Source organism: Coloeus monedula (genome assembly GCF_965178545.1).
Source record: "Coloeus monedula genome assembly, chromosome: 3".
NCBI classification, from domain to species: domain Eukaryota; kingdom Metazoa; phylum Chordata; class Aves; order Passeriformes; family Corvidae; genus Coloeus; species Coloeus monedula.
The window spans coordinates 41,597,962-41,617,456 of NC_138783.1; the positions used below are offsets into that span (position 1 = coordinate 41,597,962).

General features: G+C 41.8%; 1 protein-coding gene across 1 annotated transcript; it reads right to left on the reverse strand.

The window, feature by feature from the left end:
* Positions 1 to 2,229: 2,229 nt before the first annotated feature.
* On the reverse strand, positions 2,230 to 17,629 carry TMEM123 (transmembrane protein 123; the record flags this gene model as incomplete). The annotated part of the gene is made up of 6 exons (XM_082278501.1): positions 2,230 to 2,298; positions 3,393 to 3,546; positions 4,977 to 5,168; positions 9,991 to 10,053; positions 12,129 to 12,188; positions 17,560 to 17,629. The coding sequence occupies 6 exons, from the start codon at positions 17,627 to 17,629 to the stop codon at positions 2,274 to 2,276; spliced, it is 564 nt and encodes a 187-aa protein (XP_082134627.1). The 3' UTR covers positions 2,230 to 2,273.
* Positions 17,630 to 19,495: the final 1,866 nt, after the last annotated feature.

Consider the following 19,495-nt stretch of genomic DNA (forward strand, 5'->3'; position numbering starts at 1 on the left):
GCACTGAAAAGAGAACCGACACACAGTCCTGAGGGGATAGACTAGAAACAACTGAATCATCTTTACAGTATTAGTAAACTCAGTTAAGGAAGGGCTAAATGACCATAGCACCAGCTCCCTTTATACATGAGTAACAGAGCTGGGGTTTCACTTACTGCTGGAAAGATAAAAATAAAATTTATCAACTGCACTGCCCTTTCCTTTATCTAGATTCCAAACACCTGAAAGGAGGTCAGGTTTTATGTTTGCACTGACATGTCTGAAGTCTTAAACACATACTTTTGCTTTACTGTAGTAATGAGATTACAAAATAAATTAGAAAATATTAGAAATTAAACTGAGCAAAAATGACCTAGGTCTGGTATTCTAGCATTTGAAAGTATACATAGTGAACACTTCTTATCCAATGCTTATGACTGTAGGAATTACAGTCACAGCTAATATATTAAAAATTCAACTGAAATTGATGTAGTAACTCCAAAGATTTATTTGTCTGTACAGTAGAGGTAAGGCAATCCCAGTAACTGAGTTGCATTTAATTATCTTAATTTCTACAAAGTAAGGAATTACAGTTCTATGAAAGAATTGTCTCCATAACTCTTCAAGTCAAATCCAGTAATATTCCACCAAACAATACAATTAAAAAAAAAAAAAAACAAAGTTACTTCAAATCACTCTCTCCCCCCCGACCCTCAAATGCACTAAAAAAATGAAACAGCCCCATTACCCCCTTCTCAGGTGAGCAGCTGGTCCTAGCAAGATGACTCATTAGCTATGGTTTGCTCAAGTTGGCTGTGCATTGCAAACAACGGTTTTACTACTCCATGTGAAAAAGGAAAAAACCCCATATGGCAACTTCTAACATTGCATGTCAGAATAAACTATTGCTTAACAAAATAGTCTGTTCCAGAGTAGTTACATTTTCCCTGATGAGTTGTTCCCCAGCCCCCAACAGACCTATGTGCAGTTCCCACTGTGACCTTCCTCACTGGTCACCATTTCCTCTGTGCCCACCATGAGGGCCTGGTGCCAGCAGTAACCAGGACAGTCAAACCCCACCACACCAACCCTCTTGGGGGATGGGTCTACAGGTGAAGCCTGAGCAAGACTGAACAATCATTCAGTGACTTACAGAGATGCAGGCCTGTGTTTCCTGATCCTTGTTCTAGTTTTCCTTACAGCAGTGTAAGTCAGGAACCCATCTACTGAAGTCAGCAGATTTACCTGAGTGTGCCTGCAGCAGTGACATGGGAGCAGCACCAGCCATCCTGCACAGGACCCCCAGGGCGTTTGGGCCTTCAGCTGAAGGTCTGCTCAGAGTGCCTTCAGCTGGGTTTTTGACCAGACCTCTGTACATCTGTGCAGCAGGACCAAGTTCTGAAAACAGCTGTAAAAATGCAGTTTATAGTCTTCTAAAATGCTGTCTTATATGTTTACCCTTCTCTATATAGCTTTGAATGATTATCAAATGCTGCTAAAACACTGCAGACAGCTTTGTAATAATAAAAACCAAGAGCCAAGTGATTGCTACCTTCAACTTAAAAGCCAATTTTAGAATTTTCTTGTATTTATGATGGCAAAATTCCTTTTTTCCATTTTTATTAAAGCTTGAATTGCACAAGCTTCATTAGGACGTGCTAGAAAAAAAGAAGCTTTTAGAGAAAAGGGATAGATATTTCCATTCTGTCCATGTTTCCTGCAGCTGCCCTCCTTATACAGCCTATTAAGGAAAGTATCTGCAGGTCACTGGTGAGCTAATGACTGACATTTAAAGTACTCATTATCACCTTCTATACAGTTACCTAACCACACCTCCTTCATAGCCTATCAAAAATTAACTGAGTTGTTCAAAATCCGAAATTTCTAAACTAAAGTTCACATCAAACTTCAAAATAAATACAATTTAATACAAAACTTTAGAAAAAACCGCACAAACTTACTTAGAATTGCACTGCTGCAATTGTCTGTGCTAGTAATTAGCTATTTCAGAGAGCTTTGTGCTTGTGTGCACCTTAAAATGACTCAATATGTGATTTTCTTTAAATCTGGTTACTAGTACTGGAAAAAGAAAATACTGTCTCTACAAAGTGCTGAGCTCCTCTTATGAAAGCAAATATAAAAAATTAGGATGTTTAAAAAGCTTCTCAACATTTTGCAGGATAACACTCAAGACAGGTTCAGAGACTGTGATCATCTTTATGAAAGAAACTCTCTCAGAAGTTACAACAGCTGTGACAGGGTGGGTCTCCAACACTGTCTTCACTGAAGTCTCTTTAAATGATGGCATCGTGTTCATCACTGTAAAAGAAACACAGTAATTAACGTTCTGCACTACAAGCAACAGTCAACGTGAGAAAGAGCCACCCAACTGCTGCTGAGAAGGTTATTTTGTAAGCAGAGGCCACCTTGCTAGGAAGGGGTAAGGGCATATTGATCTGGGAGTTACACTCCTCTCTGAGCCAAGCCTGAAGCTAGCTCAACAGCTCCGTTTTGTCAACTCCTCCAGCTTTTCACTGGCCTCATTCACATCTTGTCTTTCACACTCCATTCATGTGTTCTTACATCAGCTGTTGCTCAGGCCTGTTCATCCTACCTGTCTTACCTACAACCAGCAGTAACAGTTCATCAAAGCCACTGCACAAGCTCAGCAGCAGGTTCCCTTTTTTGAAGCTACTGTTGATGTGAATTTTACAATACCCATTTACAGATGCCACTGTGGGTAAATGTGCAGTAGGGACTGGTTTAATTCCATGACCAGTAAGCAGGAATCAAGATGGAGAGAAAACAAGGCCTGAACACCAGTATCCCAAGAGGTCTCATGATATCACCTCACTTAAAACAAGCTTCTTGACTGAGACGGATGATACTGAAGAGGAAAAGAAAAGCAACCTGGTTCCTAAACTAAATGTGGGTGAGCTCTGAAGCCTGGTAGAAAACTGAGTAGAGCTGAGTATGAACAGCAAGTGAGATAGTACAATTTTGATTAGAATTCACTATAAATTAATGGCAAGGGGGAAGAAAACACCAAAGAATGAACAAACAGAATCTAGGAGAAAGCAGAAATCTTGCAAAAAAAAGGAGAAATCGGCAGAAAAAGTTTCAGTGCAATGTTAACTATTCATGGACTAGCTAAAAGATGAGGATCCTTTTAAAAAAAACCAGAGTTATTTTATATAATAGATCAGAGAAAAAAAAACACACAGAAGAAAGGCACAATACTAATGAGGAATGGCAGAAGTGGTGAAAGACAAAACATCAAGATTAAATCTCTTAATGATATTAATATAACATACATTAAACCAATGTATCAGAGTTCATTCTGACCATTTGTTTCTCCTTGTTCCCCTCAAGAAAGTAATAAATGGATAAGGGACAATCCCTTGGGAACTTACATGGTTCTGTACTGAATGCCTCTTCTAGAGTGGTAAGTTTTGCATCCAATGTAGAGAATTACTAGGACTCCAAGAGTCAGCACAATGCCACCTACAAAACTGCCCACATCAAATCTGGAGGTATTGGCTACAACAGCGTCCGATTTTGATGTAGCTGAAAAGAAAACAAAAGGCACATTTTACAGAACCTGCAAAATTGTGTTTTGAGGGACTACTCTACATCCTGCCCCCTCCCCCCCCACTGATGTATCACCTAAAGACCCAATGAGACAAATTTAACACAGATCAACTGACAAGATACAAGTCAAGCACGCTGAAACCCAGGGCTCTAAGTGCCATATTCTGGTGACATGGGCACAGCTGATCCAATTGCTTGCTGTCTCTGAAAGACTGCTCCTTCTCCTCTCCACCTCCCTTTTTCCCCTGCCTTTTCTCTCCCCTGCTCTCCCCTCCTTCTACACAGGGAGTTCCTGCCCTTCATAGGCCAGTTCTAGTGTTTTTCATACCCTCCATGAGCCAATTTAACCCAAGCATAAAAGGAAGTTGCTTTTAGTCAGATGAGCCTACTGAGTCACCCTGCAAAAGGGGTCCAACAGCCACCAAGTCAGTCAGTGTAGTTACATGGTGGGAGCAGAACACTTGGTGGCAATGAGCTGTTGGGATTGCTTTACCTTGTCTCATGCAATTGTACCATCACTGTCCCAAGTGAGATCAGCTCCACAGCCCAACACAGACACTGACACAGACAACATGACCTCAGATAAGCCAAAGCTGTTCTGCTGCTAGAACTGGTAATATCTGCTACAAACTCCCACCTAAAGACCCAGTCTGTGCCCAGTTCTATATGTACTTGCTACATACAGAGTGTTAGATGGTCAACAACAAGTTCTGCTGGTGACAGCTTCACCTACCCAATTATGCTTCACTGACACATGAGCACTCCTGATGTGTTTAGAAGTACAAGCATGAAGTGATGGGAACACAGCCAGGTGCAAGGAAATACTGAATTCTGCACTCACTGTTTCTGTATTAACGGGCACGGTTAAACTGTATTTGACAACTTTCATATAAGGGGGGACTCATGCACACTCATGCTCAATTCTCCATTAGGGTAACATTCATTACATTGGTAACAGAACTCAAGTCTTTTTACCAAGCCAGTGACATATTTTGAGATACAGGTCAGTTGTAAAAAAGAAAGTATTAGGCATGAGTTCAAATAAACTACAAAAAGGAGAGCTGAACAAACACAGAAGTTGTATTCAAAATAGTCAAAATCAAGCCCTTCTCCTTTATCTTGCTGATCTCCTTGCTGGTAGCTGCTGGACCAGACCACTTGCACTTTTTTTTCTCTCCCTAAATCTGTAGGTGTCACAGGTTAAGTACATCCTTATTTAAGTAAGCAGAGTGCTCAGATCAACATTCTTGTAGCCAGCTTAGTAATGACACCCCACTTTAGTCTGTTTTTTCAGCATGCAAATACCTTCTTTCTTCTTTTTGTTACACTGCTGCAAAATTCACTGTTCTACAATCCATGTGAATGTGCATCCAAGCCTTTATGAGCTTCCTGAACTGTGAACTCACCTGTTACAGAAGTGGAAGAAGTCTTAGAAGTGGTCACCACTGTAATACTGGCTTGTGGCGATGTGACTGGTGAAGCTGTGGTGGCTGTTACTGTCTGGTTGCTTTTGGTGGGCTGAGTCGTCCAGATCACAGATGTGGTGGTGGTGTTGGGCTGACTGGTACTGGTCAGATGAGTAGTGGTGGTGGACATACCTGGGAAATTTTTATTGGTGATACCACACAGAAAAATACATAATCAACTGCACACTCATTGAGTAAGACAGCATTTATCATGACCAAATAAAACAAGAGAGTGCCACTGAAAATGCCACTGCACGGTATCCAGGCTTGCATACAGACTTTCCTTTGGGAAGACCTAACTTCTGATTTCTGGGCCTCAAGGTCAAGAATTTTTTAAAGGAAAGACTGTAAAGAAAACCTGGATAATATATCATAACTTTTAGAAGAGTCAGCTTTTTATTTTTTGGCTAACACTACCCAATTCCATAGAATCATCCCTAACTTACAGTATGTTAAAATGCAATAAAGTTCTGGATCAAGAGTTACTTTCTATGTGAAGCACCTGCTTTTTCCAACAACAAAGCTCTTCTGATAAGAACAGATTTTGCATGAAAATGCCCCTGCCTGCCCCCCCTGCCAATTTTAGTAATGATTTAATCTTTCATTTGCTTTTGAATGAAACACTAGCATTACTAGGGTTCCATATACATTAAAACTTGCAACAGAGAATTCTGTATTTATATGAAGCTTAAGGATAGAACATAATAGAAGTTTGACTGAAGTAAATGTACTGGCTTAAGTAATTTATTTAGCAGTGAGCCATCTTACCAAGATTGAAACAAATACTGGAACGCTGTTTCACAAGTTTCATTGACATGCAGTGTTTTTTACTTTACTCTTACCTAACACTTCCCCTTCCCTCCTCAGAAAACATTAATGAACTGTTCAGAACAAAAATACCACAATACAAAACTCAAGAATAATAGAGATTGATATATACAGCAAAATCCTCAGAACCTTCAGGGAAGGTAGCCAGATAGAAAAATAAGTAATTGTTTTAAAATTGTTCTAAGAAGGAACTAACAAGAAACATGAGTCTGTTATGCAACTAACATTTCTCTAAGCAGATAGTAGGATGCAAATAGCTTTTATGTATGAAAGAATTCTGGAAATAAACAGCTCCTTTGCAGCAGTCTACTTCTGTATTATTTCTATAGTCTCATACAAGCTGGGCTCATTTTAAATACCTCAAAAGCTTTTCAATACGGAAATTAAAATATCTAATTATATCCATGTTTACTTGAAACTGTCTAAAATAAGAATATTTGAAGAACAGATAGTTTCATCTCAACTACAGAGTAACCTTGATATTCAATCTCTGCCTTTTATACAGCATCTAAAATACTTCTGTAGAATAATATTTTTGTATTGTATAAAACATGAGAAACTACATACAAAACTGTGTCTATGATTTATCATAGCTGCCAGTACTGATATAAGCATCAAAAACTTCAAGAAATGCAACAATATACCAATGTAAACATGCAGAAAGGAACTAGCCTACACAACACTTCTGAGACATGCAGTATTAAAACTATTGAAACAGCAAAATACAGTCTCCTTTGAAAATGCTATCTGTTTTCCTGTTCTTTAATGTTATAATTGTACTGTGTCATAAACCCAGGAAACCCTTTGAAATGAGCATTCATTGAGGTGGAACAATTGGAACACTACATTCGTTTGCTTACCTTGTTACAATTACGAAAATTCAGTTCCTCTACGAAGCATGCGTAAAATACATCAGATAAAATTCAGGGCACATTTTAATACTGACAGGTAAAACTCCCTAAAGGCACAATGATCCATAAATATCAAATTTTATTTGACTGTAGGAAGTAAGCAAGGAAATGTCTACATGGAAACCACTTACAGTTACATGATGTGAAATCACACCTCATAGCCACATTCCTAATGTAAGTGATACCAAAGAAAGACAAATCTGGATGCAAGTGTCAAGCAGTTTTCTGTGGGCTGTTTTTGAGCCGGGATTTCTGAGTGTCAAAGAGCCTTCTGTTTCTGAGCAATACAATGGCTAATTGTTAGATGTGTAACATTATAAAATGATGTCACACAAAGCTGGTACTTACTCCATGGGTATTAAATTGCCCTACAGAAAACCTGAGTCATGATGGAAAAAAACCCAAACATCTATGAGGAATTTCAGCACATTTGCACATGACTTTTCTCCCATCTCTTTTCTAATAGCAATCCTTCTTTTTTTACTTAATCAAGATTATAGCCCTTGGTGATGTAACTCTAACAGTAAAATCTGTCTAATCTCTAGACCTATCTCTCATGATGTATTTAGCATCAGTCATTTCAAAGCATCAGCAGGAGGCTATCTGAAGCAGCTGGACATTTTGGGAAGCTGACATGAAAAAGGCACAAATCTGTTCTTCTCCATCTTTGAAAAATCTGACCCATACTATTTTACAAACAGAGTGAAGATGAAAGAATATTTGCTAGCAACATCTGTCCTTTTATCTTTTATTTCCCTAATTACTTTGCCCTCAAAAGACCAGCTGGGCTTCATCGAACACACTTAACAAACCCTGACTGCCTGAGTTAATTTTCATTACTTAAAAAGGATGCATGCCAGTAATAGAGTTCAGGTTTATGATGCTTTGTTTTTAAAAGACACAAGTATTTTACATGGTTTGCTACCTGTGTTTGAGCACTAAATATCTATGCTGTATCCATCAATTAAAAAAAAAAATATATATACAGCATACAGATAAGAATTCTTAGCAGCATGTGCTACTACTCCCTTCATGTTCTAACTCAACAAGAATGAGCACAAAACTCAAATTGCATAAGCACTGTGCTAACATGCAAAATTATTATGGAATGCTTTTCCTAAAATAAATACTTTCCTCTGCATGGAAAATGATTGAATGAAACAGCCTTTTGCTTTCTTCACCAAGAGCTTCCTTCCTCTCCCCCCAAAAAATAATGGCAGAGACTTTAGGCACAATTAAGTACATATACCCAATAGTCTTTATTCTGAAGAAGTTGAGACAGATAATCAAAATCCATGAACACTGTATTAAAATCTATGTTTCTAAGGGGAACAAAAAAGACAGAAGGATGGGAATCGCCAAACCTTATGAAGCAAGGCACAGCTATCTGTTAGGTTTATACTGTGCCTAACAGTAAAGGGCTCAGGCTTCTTTTTACTGTTAATATCCAAAACTAGTAAAATTCAGACCTTTCCAAGAAACCTGCAAGGGCTGGAGCAGAAGACAGAAGGAGCACAGGGTGGGTGAAACACTGTGGTTAACAATGGCTTTACAGGCTTAGGGGAACAAGGCAACAAGGAGATTACAGAAACCTCTGGACTTTCCAAGTTAGACATGCTTGAACTGCTACACTGTAGGCAATAGAATGAGACACTGCATCACTTGCTTGCTATCAAAAGGAAGGTTTTTGCAAAGGTGAGGGTTTTTTTTTCCTCCTAGTGAGCATTTTACACTTAAATGAAAATAACAAGCAACTTCTGAATGTGGTAGCTCAGAGCTTATCTGGAAATTAGAGAGACAGAATATAGGAGTTGTACTGGAAATGAAATGACGTAGCTGGAACTTTACGATCAGCAAAAAACTCCACAAATACACAAGGCATCTTAAGTAGACACAACATTCCTGCCCTGCTTTCCCATGGCTCTTAGCACAAAGGCATCCCAGTTTCTAGAACTAGCTTCTCTCAGATGCAATACTCTATCTGTGCATCACAGCCTGATCAACTGCATGACATTAGCTCTTATCCAGTCCCTAGTAATGCAGTGAAATCTGCCTGTACAAGTTCTTCTAGAAGATGAAATTTTTAACTCCCTTATTTAATAATCTCATATTGACATAGCCAACAGCTGGAACACTGCAAGTATAAGTGGATGAACTGTTTGTGTCCCAGGTTAAATAACTGTTTTCAAACTCTAGTAGTTGATCCAATACAGCTATTTATTCTTTCTACAAAGATGTGTTTTATTAACATGCTACTTATGATGGAGCATCATGAATGCAACACTGCTGCCTTGGGAAATAATTCTCACTTACAGTTCTTCTGCCAGGTTGTGAAGGAAATACAGTAGTGCTAGAACAATGCAAATGTACCCGTGACAAACTGTTCCACTTGATTGACACTGGCTTAAATGGCACTATTTTGTGCTATGAGCTCTCAAAGGATTATTTTCTATGGTATTAAGTGCCATGAGGTTCATGTGAAGTGGGGGCCAGTCTCTTCTGCCATGGGTCAAATGAAAGGACAATAGGAAATGGCCTCAAGTTGTGCCAGGGGATATTAGAAAAAAAAGTTCACTGAAAGAGTGGCCAGGCATTGGAATAAGTTGCCCAGGGAGGTGGTGGAGTCACCATCTCTGGCAGTGTCCAAGAGAAGCCTGGATGTGGCACATGGGGATATGGTTTAGGGGTGATTATGGTGGTTGACAATTGGAGAGATAATCTTGAAGGTCTCCTCCAACCTTCAGGATCCTGTGATTCTATGAGTCTTATGTAAAAGGAAATGGAGTCCTATTCTTGAAACTCAAGCTCCCAGGATTTTGTTATACCCTAAATCTGTTTTTTGTGAAGTAACAATAAACAGATACACACTGTTTGCACAACAACCTATTCATCTTTACTTCATGAAAATGGAAGAAGTTTGCTTAAAGACAAAGAGTGAACATTAAAAAAACTTCTTGCAATTCTTCCTTGAAGTTTTATTTTGATTCCTGTGTTTAAATGGCATCACAAATATAATTACTGATGAAATATGATACCTAAATTTGAAAAACAATATAGCTTCTTTACAGAGTTGTTTTACATGTTGCTTCCCAGCCCTACAATGATAACACCTGTCTCAAATACCCACTTTTGATGGCCTGTTCTTTAAAATTTGGTATTATCAGGGTTAGGTTTGGAGCTAACTTCTAGGTTCATAGTAATGAACAGACACATACCTCCTGTAGATGTTGCTGTAGATTGTGTGGATGATGCAGTGACAATGGATGAACTGCTATTGTCTTCAAGGAAAAAAAAAAACAAAACAAGAAAATCAATATTATTCATTTTAACTTTATCATACTATAATGAAAGTATACCCACAACACAATACTTTCCTCAGGGTATGTGTGTCTGGAGAATACAGTTGGGAATACAGCAGAGAGTAGCCCACACCAAGGCAGATGGTTTTTATCCCTCTGCAAAATGTTTCCAGATCTCAGTGCAGCAAGAACATGGTTAACACTGTATGCACAGCAGTGCCCAAGTGGTCTGCATGTGATTCCTTCAATGTCCTCTGTTTGTTCTCTTCCCCGTCTATGTCATGTTTCATTCCATTTGCTGTAAATAGCCATACTGTCACTAACTTTCTTAACCTACTTATGCACGATGGGGGGGTGGTTTTGTAGTATTTATTCTTCTACTCCAGTTACATTTTCTGTCCCTCGATCTCTTCTTTCATTTTGTTGCCTCTCTGTTGCAAACTGGGATGATGCTAGAAATATACTGTAGTCAAGCAGGGGAGACAGATACTCTGTGAAACATTTTACTGCATACTGTTCTCTACACAAAAAGGGTCCTAAGAATGTACCTGTTTCCAGACATAAAATGTAAACCAGTCTTAGTGGTTTTGTCTTTCTCTCCTTTGTTTCACTTCTACTTTTCCAGATCTCTTTTTCTTGGCCCTCCTTCCTCCTCATGTTACTCCTAGGTTTCTCAGGTACTCTCCCACTCTCACTTCTGTCCTCATTGCTGCATCCCTCTTCTATATTTCTCCATATAGATTAAGTGTCTCTTCCTCCTGGCAAAGATCTACTGGGCTGTTCCTGGGAGTGTCACTGCCCATGTTTTTCTCCCTTCATTCTGCACTGTTGCGAATGCCCATTCTATGATCATTCTTTTCTCTAAGTAAGTGATCTTTTACAGCACACTCCCACGCTGGCAGGGTTACGTGCCTTGCAGAAGCTCTGCTGCTTTTCAGCATGGCTGAAAAACAAAGCACATAACCTCAGAGATTTAAGAGGAGAGCAACACAGCTACTGCAGTCAAGAAACAGACCTACACCTACTTCCTTTGAATGGATCTGCTGTTCTTACCACTGGAAGAGTTTAGTCTGTAACTCTTTGCAATTGCATACACGTTATGAGCAAGCTCAGGTTAAGAACAAATGCACCAAATTTACATCTTCATACCACCTACCAAAAAATGGGAGGGCGGGGGGGAAATCAGAGAGGGAATTACTTTGCTCTTTCTTTGGTATAATCACAGCCAAGCAGCCCCCCACACTGTGTACTGCACTCTCAGCCCTTATACTGACATAACTGGGACATTAAGTTGCAGATTTAAGTGCCTTTGAGAAAGGGTCTCTGATTGTACAATTACAAACACATTCTTTCTTGGATATGCTGACTTTTATCCCAGCATAAGCCATGGATATGCCTGGGGTTAAATCTTTTCCACACAGGCCCAATACTGTAACCAGAACGTATCTTTGTGCTTTCCCCAGGTTCTAAGTGCTTACTTCTACAACCCTGGGACAGCTCTGGATGTGGACTGCATGTTCATACAGGTAAAAAGAAGCCATATCTACTGCCTGGAATTTGGGTGAGTCAGTATTGCAATTAACACAAGACAGAGTGAGTCAAAGAGCAGAGTATTGTCAGCCAACAGCCAATGAGATGACTGAAGTAGTACAGGGCAAAAATGACTCAAACGAAAAAATGCCTTGCCTTTATCTGAAGATCACTGAATTCTAATCCAGCAGACTTCTTGGTTCTCCTTTTAACTGTTAATTGATTTTGCCAGGTGTTTCTATTTCTATACACAATATTTTCCCATTTTATTTCTCCTCTCAGTGTTGCTCTGGGGTACCCAAGGACATGAGAACTGATTTGTGTTCTACTGTTCCCCTTAAAAATCTTTAGTTGTCCCAGAATAGATGGGACAATCAGAGTACCTCCCTCCTGCCCTACAGCTGCTCACAATTCAATAAAATAAAATAGAGCGCAAATTATTACAGGATGGTTTAAGACATACAATAATACGTGCTTTTCTCAATGCTACTGAGAACAGCAACAGAAATGCCAAAAAGTATTACCTGGCAACCTACTGCCTGGAATCGTAGTAAAGGGCGCAGTGCTGTTTGTGCCTTCATTTCCTAAATTAAAAGAAAAAAACCAAGAATAATAAGATAGTTTTAGGTGGAAGAAGGAAAAAAGAAAGTACGGCATCTGCCACTCGCTTTGGGCATATAAATGACTAATTTATCATGGACAGGGGATAGTTATGATGATGATATAAAAGCATGTTAGCACAACAGCCCGCTCTGAGCGCATTAAAACTGACACCTATTTATACTATCCAACCACCAAATGAACCAAAACTCCTCCCATCCTCTGTTTTATCTTCCCTATCATCCCCATCCCAAGTTTTCACCTTCTTTGAGATGAAAACTAAAAGAGGCAAATGAGATGAGGGGAAAAAAAAAAGATGAGTCTTAAAGAGGCAAAAAATCAGGCACTTTCCTTCAGTAGAAACACCTGACCTGTGTCACCTGCAACAGAAGAGCAAGAATTTCTCACTTAAGTCTTTAGCTTTGTTTGCCAAGCCTTTGCAGGCAGATAGGTGCTTGCTCTGGCACTACATGGACAACATGAAAACACAATTAGCTCCACTAAGAAGTTGCATTATTCAGTTTGCGACTAAGGGCATGTTAATGCATCCACTGAGCATTTGGCAGATGGGGAATGGGACCGAAAAGTATCACACTTTGAACAAAGTGGTAAAATTTAAAGATAAACCACAGAGAATCAACAGCCTGGCATTCACATGAATAGAAGAGGATCAGTTGCGGATTCTGCCTTTGCCAAGCACAATTTAGTTTTGATCACCTAATATTGTGCGAAAGACAAGCAAATAACTGGAACTGAGTATCACAGAAATAGGGCATTTTCTTAGTGGTTACAAAACCTTAGCCAAGGCCTCAAAATGATAAAGTTTGCAAATACGAATGGCAAAATAACTCATTGTACCTCACCCCTGCAATATCAAGACTGAGGGCAGCACTGCAAGGTATATTATGCTGTTTAATTAGGAAACTTAGGGAAAACACAAACAAAGGATGGGACACTGCTAAACTAAGCTTCCCCAGAGAGGACCCAATCCTGCAAAAACTGTTCTACATCACAGCAAGTTCCCCCACATTATATAATGATCTGATTGGAAAAGCTAGGCCAACACAAAACTGACATTACCTCCCTCTTCAACAACACACAATGGTTTTTTCTGCACAGAAATCTTTTAACTAGCAGGAAGGGCTCCCTATATAACTAGATGAAAGGGGCAGGAAACAGAGGTGGAAGTGAAAGCAGGACTGTATTAGTTTAGTTCAGATCAGCTTGGACTGCACACCTTGAAACATGCTGAGGACCTTATCCAGCTTAAAAGATACAACCTTTAATTCTTCCTTCTTAAAAATGCCCAAACGTTGGTAAGTTTCTTAATCTGAATAACACACATTGGCTTCAGAATACAAATACTCCTTAAGTGGGGTTTTGCAGAAGCATGTGCCACATGGGAACATGTGGCAGTGAATGGGACAGGGAGATAGATATAAGGAAATCTTAAAATATTCCCAGTGTTCTCTATCCTGAGACTGTTCCTTTAAATTCGAAGCTGCATGTACCACTGCAGAGACAAGCAGGAGACTTCGAACAGAGAGGCAGAAAGGACTCCTGGGTTAAGCAAAGGGAAAAGCACCACAGGTTTTATGCAGTGATGGCTCTGACAAGTAGAAGAACCTCTTATTCCAGACCACAGGCTTCACAGTTCAATTGTCCCAAAGCAAAATAGGGAGGGGTCCTGGCCTTCTCCAGGAAGCAGAAGTGCAAAGGTTAGAAAGTGGCACTGAGGCAGGTGTAGACACGCATGTGTTGGTACAGGAAGGAAGGGGGGAGAGAGGCGGCAGCCAGCTGCAGCATCCTGTGCACAAGCAGAAGCACAGCTCTTGGAGCCACAGCATCAGCTGCAACACTGGGCCTATGAATCTTGAGCAGAGAAACTGTGCTGAGGCTTACTCTCCCTGTGACCCAGAAGAGAGGGGAAGGAAAGAAAGGATCTCTTGTTTTCATTTTTCACAATGAAACGGAACCAGCACAAGGATATACCCAACTTAAAACTGGATCAGAGCACCACACACTGGAAAAGGACAGGGAAGGGGGATCAACATGGTTTTTGTCTGACAGCCCTGTTTTGCTCTGTTTGAGGTCAGGCATAGATGCAGCTAAAAAACCACAGAACTGTGGCTGGCTGGATGTATCTGAAGGCAAGCATGCTTCCTGTGAAAGCCCCTGTCAGAGTCTGGCATGTCAAGTGCTTTCAGGGCCTCTTGCGTTTTTGTTGCTCTAGTGATCAAACTTCATGAGTTGGAGACAATTTGGATAAGCAAACTTTCGAAAGGGCAGTATCAGTCCAGTGTTCTTCCAGCTTTATAGCTGGAATTGGGCTTTCCCAAGTGGCAGAGACTGAAGATTTGTGCTTGTGTTATATACAAATACATCCAGGGTGAGTGATAGGGATAGCTCTGATACTTTCTAAAAATCAACAGGACAGGACGTTAACTGGACGTGATTTTGCCAAATCCTGCAAAAATCAACACAGTAGATAACATTCATGTTTGGAATCTGTAGTCTCCAGCTCAGACACATACCTAATTACTAGTCTCCACAGCTGAACCCTGGAAGAAGAACCCTACACAAACGAATGGCAATACTCATTCAACTACCTGCATGCAACAAAGGTCAATTTGCTCACTCCAACCTTCACATAAAAGATAAACACATTTTGAAGGACTCACACACTTTATGTCTAGTGTAGCTAAACCTTACACTACAGGAAGATGTTGGTATATAAACCTTCATTTTTACTAAGCACAGCTTTACACATTCATTTTGGGGACAGGACAAAAGTCATATATAAAATTTTCTCAGGGCATTTTCTCTTTTCAAGCTTGATGCATAGCAGGCACAGAGGGGAATTTTATGCCCAAATCATTCTGCTTTTGTTGGTTTAAAAGCACAAAAGTACAGAAGCACTGACAATGTGCAGTCCATCAGAAAGATCACCCACTTGCTCAGTAATCTCTAAGCAATCCAGATGAGTTGCTGGAGGTGCATGGTTAAAGCAGAGATGTTAGAGCAGCAACATGAATATAACCATCCCCTAGGTAGTCTCCACCATCAGCATACTCACTCCTTTCAGTTGAAATGGATAAAATTAGAATTCTAGAGATTGAAATAAAAGCAAGCCCCTGACCTCAAATCTATTGTAACACCTGCCAGGCAATTTTGACAAACTATAATTTCAAGTCCTTGCTTTCTGGAAACTTTATTTTTCTTTTGATTCAACAAGGTCTTTAGGTGCCTGTTTTTGAACTGATGTTCTTGACCCACCAAGAAGTTAGGTCATCCTGAGAGAGAGGTCAGGCAGGATTATTTCAACAACATTTCAGAGGAGTCCTCATGCCTTAACACTGTGAAACTACACCACAGTCTTGCAAAGGAAAGCATAAGCACCACTGCATGGATGGAAACAACACACACCATGTAACCAATTCTCAATCCCCAACAATTTAAGACTGAAGAACTACACCACCTTTTGCTGCCTCCCAGGAATCTAAGAGAAGATGATACACAAATCAAAATATTATGCCTGTTTTCAGGCCTGGAGGCTGCTGCTGCTCCTGATTTTTTTAGTGTGAGTAAGTTTTGTATACAAGTAAGCTCTTGAAGATGTTGCTAGCTATCTTTTCTCAACACAGCAGGAAGGGGGTGGAAGCCACTTCCTGACAGGGAGAGGGATTCCCATTACTCAGGTACAAGGAAGCCAGATGGATTTTACATAATAGTGAGAAGGATTTTTTTCTAAACCATATTATTTTGGTGATGCTTCTTCCACTGAGTTGACTGACACATAGAAATAAACTGACCAGCAGAGTAAAAGAGCAGCATTATAATGAAATAACCAGTCTCCACAAAAATCTTAACCACACTGAGACACATGTACTGACACTTTCACTTTCTGCATATCAGAGATGGGCTTCACACTTCCTCCTGTAGTGTTGATTAGACAATGACAAACTTCTGCTGAAATCAACACAAATCCCAGCAGTACTTTCTGGAAGTTTCTAAGTGGACAGAGGGGGGAAAAAAAAAGCTATTTCAACAGATACATTAAACTGAGCCTTAAAAGGGCACAACTTCTTTCAACATATCATAACTGAGCTCTAGACAACCAATTCACATACAGAGGAAGGACTACATTTGTGTGTCAGGAGCTACACGAAATCACCCCTGCCCCAGGAGACAGCACTGACTGTACTCTGAGTTAAATCCGCACATGCACTCAGGAAGCAGCATGACAGAAGACAGATCAGTGCAATCTTTTATCACATTAAATGACAGGCCATTGTTGCTAAACAGAGGCCATAAGATCTTAGCAAAGCAAGATTTGGTTACCTGTTAACTCCTTTAAAAAAAAAACTTGCCCTTCTGTTTGGAAGGGCAATTACAAAGCTGTTTGCATTCCTCATTCTATTTTTTTTTGGTATGAATTTATATTACAACTTCACCAGATTAAACAACCGCATATAAACACTGCTGGACTGAGATTCCTCAACAGTATTTACAGCAGGTTAGTTCTGGTACCCGTGATCTTTTGGCTTCTTTACTTTGGAAAATTGTGTGGCACTGAATAGGGCACTTCAGTCTTTTGAAAATGCAACTCCCGCAGCTCAGACCTGTATGCTTCTCGCTTTATTTCAGTGCCTGTCAACGCTGATCCCCTGACTGTGGTGTTCTGAGCCCGGGCACGAGGCTGTGCATTTGCTAGAACCGGCAGCTACAAAGGGGCACCGCTGCGAGGGCCTGACAGAAGCGCGACAAAGCACAGCGTGTCCCATCCGCACCGCCACCAGGAGCCCGAAGCCCCCATTAGAAGCCCCTCAGCCCACGGAGAGCCCCAGAGCGCAGCACCCAGCAGGGGCAGGGAGCGGCCCTTCCCAGCCCGGCCCTGCCGGGGGCAGCGGGCGCCCCGGGCTCCCCCGCGCCGCTCGGGCCGGACGCCTGCCGGGGGCGGGGCCGCGCATCCCTCCGGGCGTGCGCACCCCCAACCCAAACGCTCCTCGGGGGTCCTTCTGTAATTGTTGTTTCTACTTAAAAAACATCCCGAATATTAACCCCTCCTCCCCGTTTCTGTCACAGCACTCCAGACATGCCGGTCGTGCGACCGCGGCTCCCGCTCCGGAGCGGAGCGTCAGCGACCGCCGTCCCGTCCCGTCCCATCCCGGTGCCGCTTCCCGGGGCGCTCGGGGGCAGTCAGGGCGCAGCCCCGGCCCCGCTCCGGCCACCAGCGGCGGGACGAGGCCTGGCTCGGCCCGGCGGAGTTGTGGCGGCAGCCGCCAGGCAGGGCGGCTGCGAGGGGCGCAGGGCCAGCGCCTCCGCCCGGCCCGGCCCCCGGCGGGCGCTACTCACGGGAGCCGCGGGCCAGCAGCAGCAGCAGCAGCGCCCACGGAGCGCCGGACGCAGCGCCGAGGAACCGCATGGCCGCGGAGGGGCCGCCGGAGCTCGCCGCGCGGTCTGCGCGCTGCCGAGCGAGGGGCGGGCCGGGGCGGGCCCGCGGGGCGGGGGCCGGGCCGGGGGTGGGCGCGGAGAGGTGGGCTCCTCTTTCTCTCTCCCTTGTCCCGCCGTTTTTGGTCAGGCTGGGCCGCAAAGGGTTGCGGTACCCGTAAGGGGAGACTAGTAAACAGAGAGCTGTCCGTGCTTCACCAGGTGCCACAGACGTGACACCCGAGTGGCGCTCCGTCTGTCTGTGAGCGCCTGTGGAAACGGGGCCGAGCTCCAGGAGTGCCGCCTGCGAGCAGCGCTCATGGCTGGTGATGTCTGGCGATCTGTTTTCCAAATACCGTTCAACATCTGCCAGCAGAGCCTCAACTGCGTGGATTTATCCTCCTTGTTAATAACATCCACCTAACCAACACTGGGGTTCACTGCGCGCGTCTTCCCGAGGTGCCACTGCCCAGTCCGTGTGCGTGCTGCTGATTGTCACACAGCCTGTGGTTGTTGTAGGCTCTTAGGTCACCAGCGCTAATGCCGTGGAGGCATCCTGAAGTTTCCCGATGAACTTAGAAAATTGTGAAACTGACTACGAAGGTGATAGGGAAAAGTGAAAGGGAACAAACATACTCAGTTCTTTGAGATTTCCCATGGGTACTTCGAACATTAAACTGGTGTTGGTTATTTATTTTTCAAGTGAAAAATAAATGTTAATAACGTAAGTGTTAATATGTTCTTAAGAGTGAAGACAACTTGATAAATATGAAAGGGAAGAAAACTACACATTGATGCAAATTACTTTCCAATAAGTTAGAGAAAACTCTTTTAGTGTGGATAATTAAGGATCAGCAGCAAAGCTGCAGTAGAATATTTCACATGTACTACTACATTTATATTCACTGCAGCACAATGGTGTTCCCATGTTAAGCCACGTATCCGAGCCAGAGAGGGTGAAGTGCCTCACCTGAGAGCTCACAGGCAGGTTGTGAAACTGTGCTCGGGTACTGTGTGAAACCTAGCTCACTTCCATACTGGCAGACTCACATTTATTCTGTAAGTCTCAGCAAGCGAGTGGTGAACTAAAATGGTGAATAAATATTTTATTCTTTTTAAATTCTAATTAGGTCCCACAGTCTGCAATCAGTGAAAATAGATGCATGCATTATATTTCCAGCATTTTCTTATGCCTTTGTTCTGCACAGCTTCCTGTGTGGTTTCCATGACTAAGGTACCCGGGGATCAGTATGCACCTTTTTACTGTGAATTTTCTGAGATGATGCTCCAAAGCTTTTCTTTATGCTGTAGGAGTAATATCTTCAGCTAGCCTAATTCCAGAAAAGCTTAGAAATACTAGTAATCTGTATTTTACTGAGTATAAGGGCCTCTGTTTGATTACAGAGGCAAAGCTTACAGTGAGAAAAAAAAGGTATTTTTAAAACTTTATATTTATTTAGAGGATCTCTCTCTATATATATCTGTATCTTTAACACATCTAAGTCGTTCAGCTCTTGCACAACTCCAGTGAACATCAGGCTTAACCAGGCGGGAAACAACTTATTTGGGAACATCCTAATTAACATTGCTCAACTTGCATATCTGCAGGAAAAGAGTAATTAAGATACATGGAACAAAGAGCAGTCATGGGGCTGTGGGAGATAGGTATGTAGCTAACCTAGAAGTGATGAGTTAGCAGGCACTGAGGCACGTTGCACAATTGCACAGGCTCTTCGCTGTGTAAAGGCAAAGGTGTTGGAAGTTCTTGTGTTGATTACTTTGGTGTGGTCTTGTTTCATTTGGTGTTTGTTATTCTCTGGGAGGCAAATTTCTGGCAAAATATTGGGGTGGCTGGAAGTTG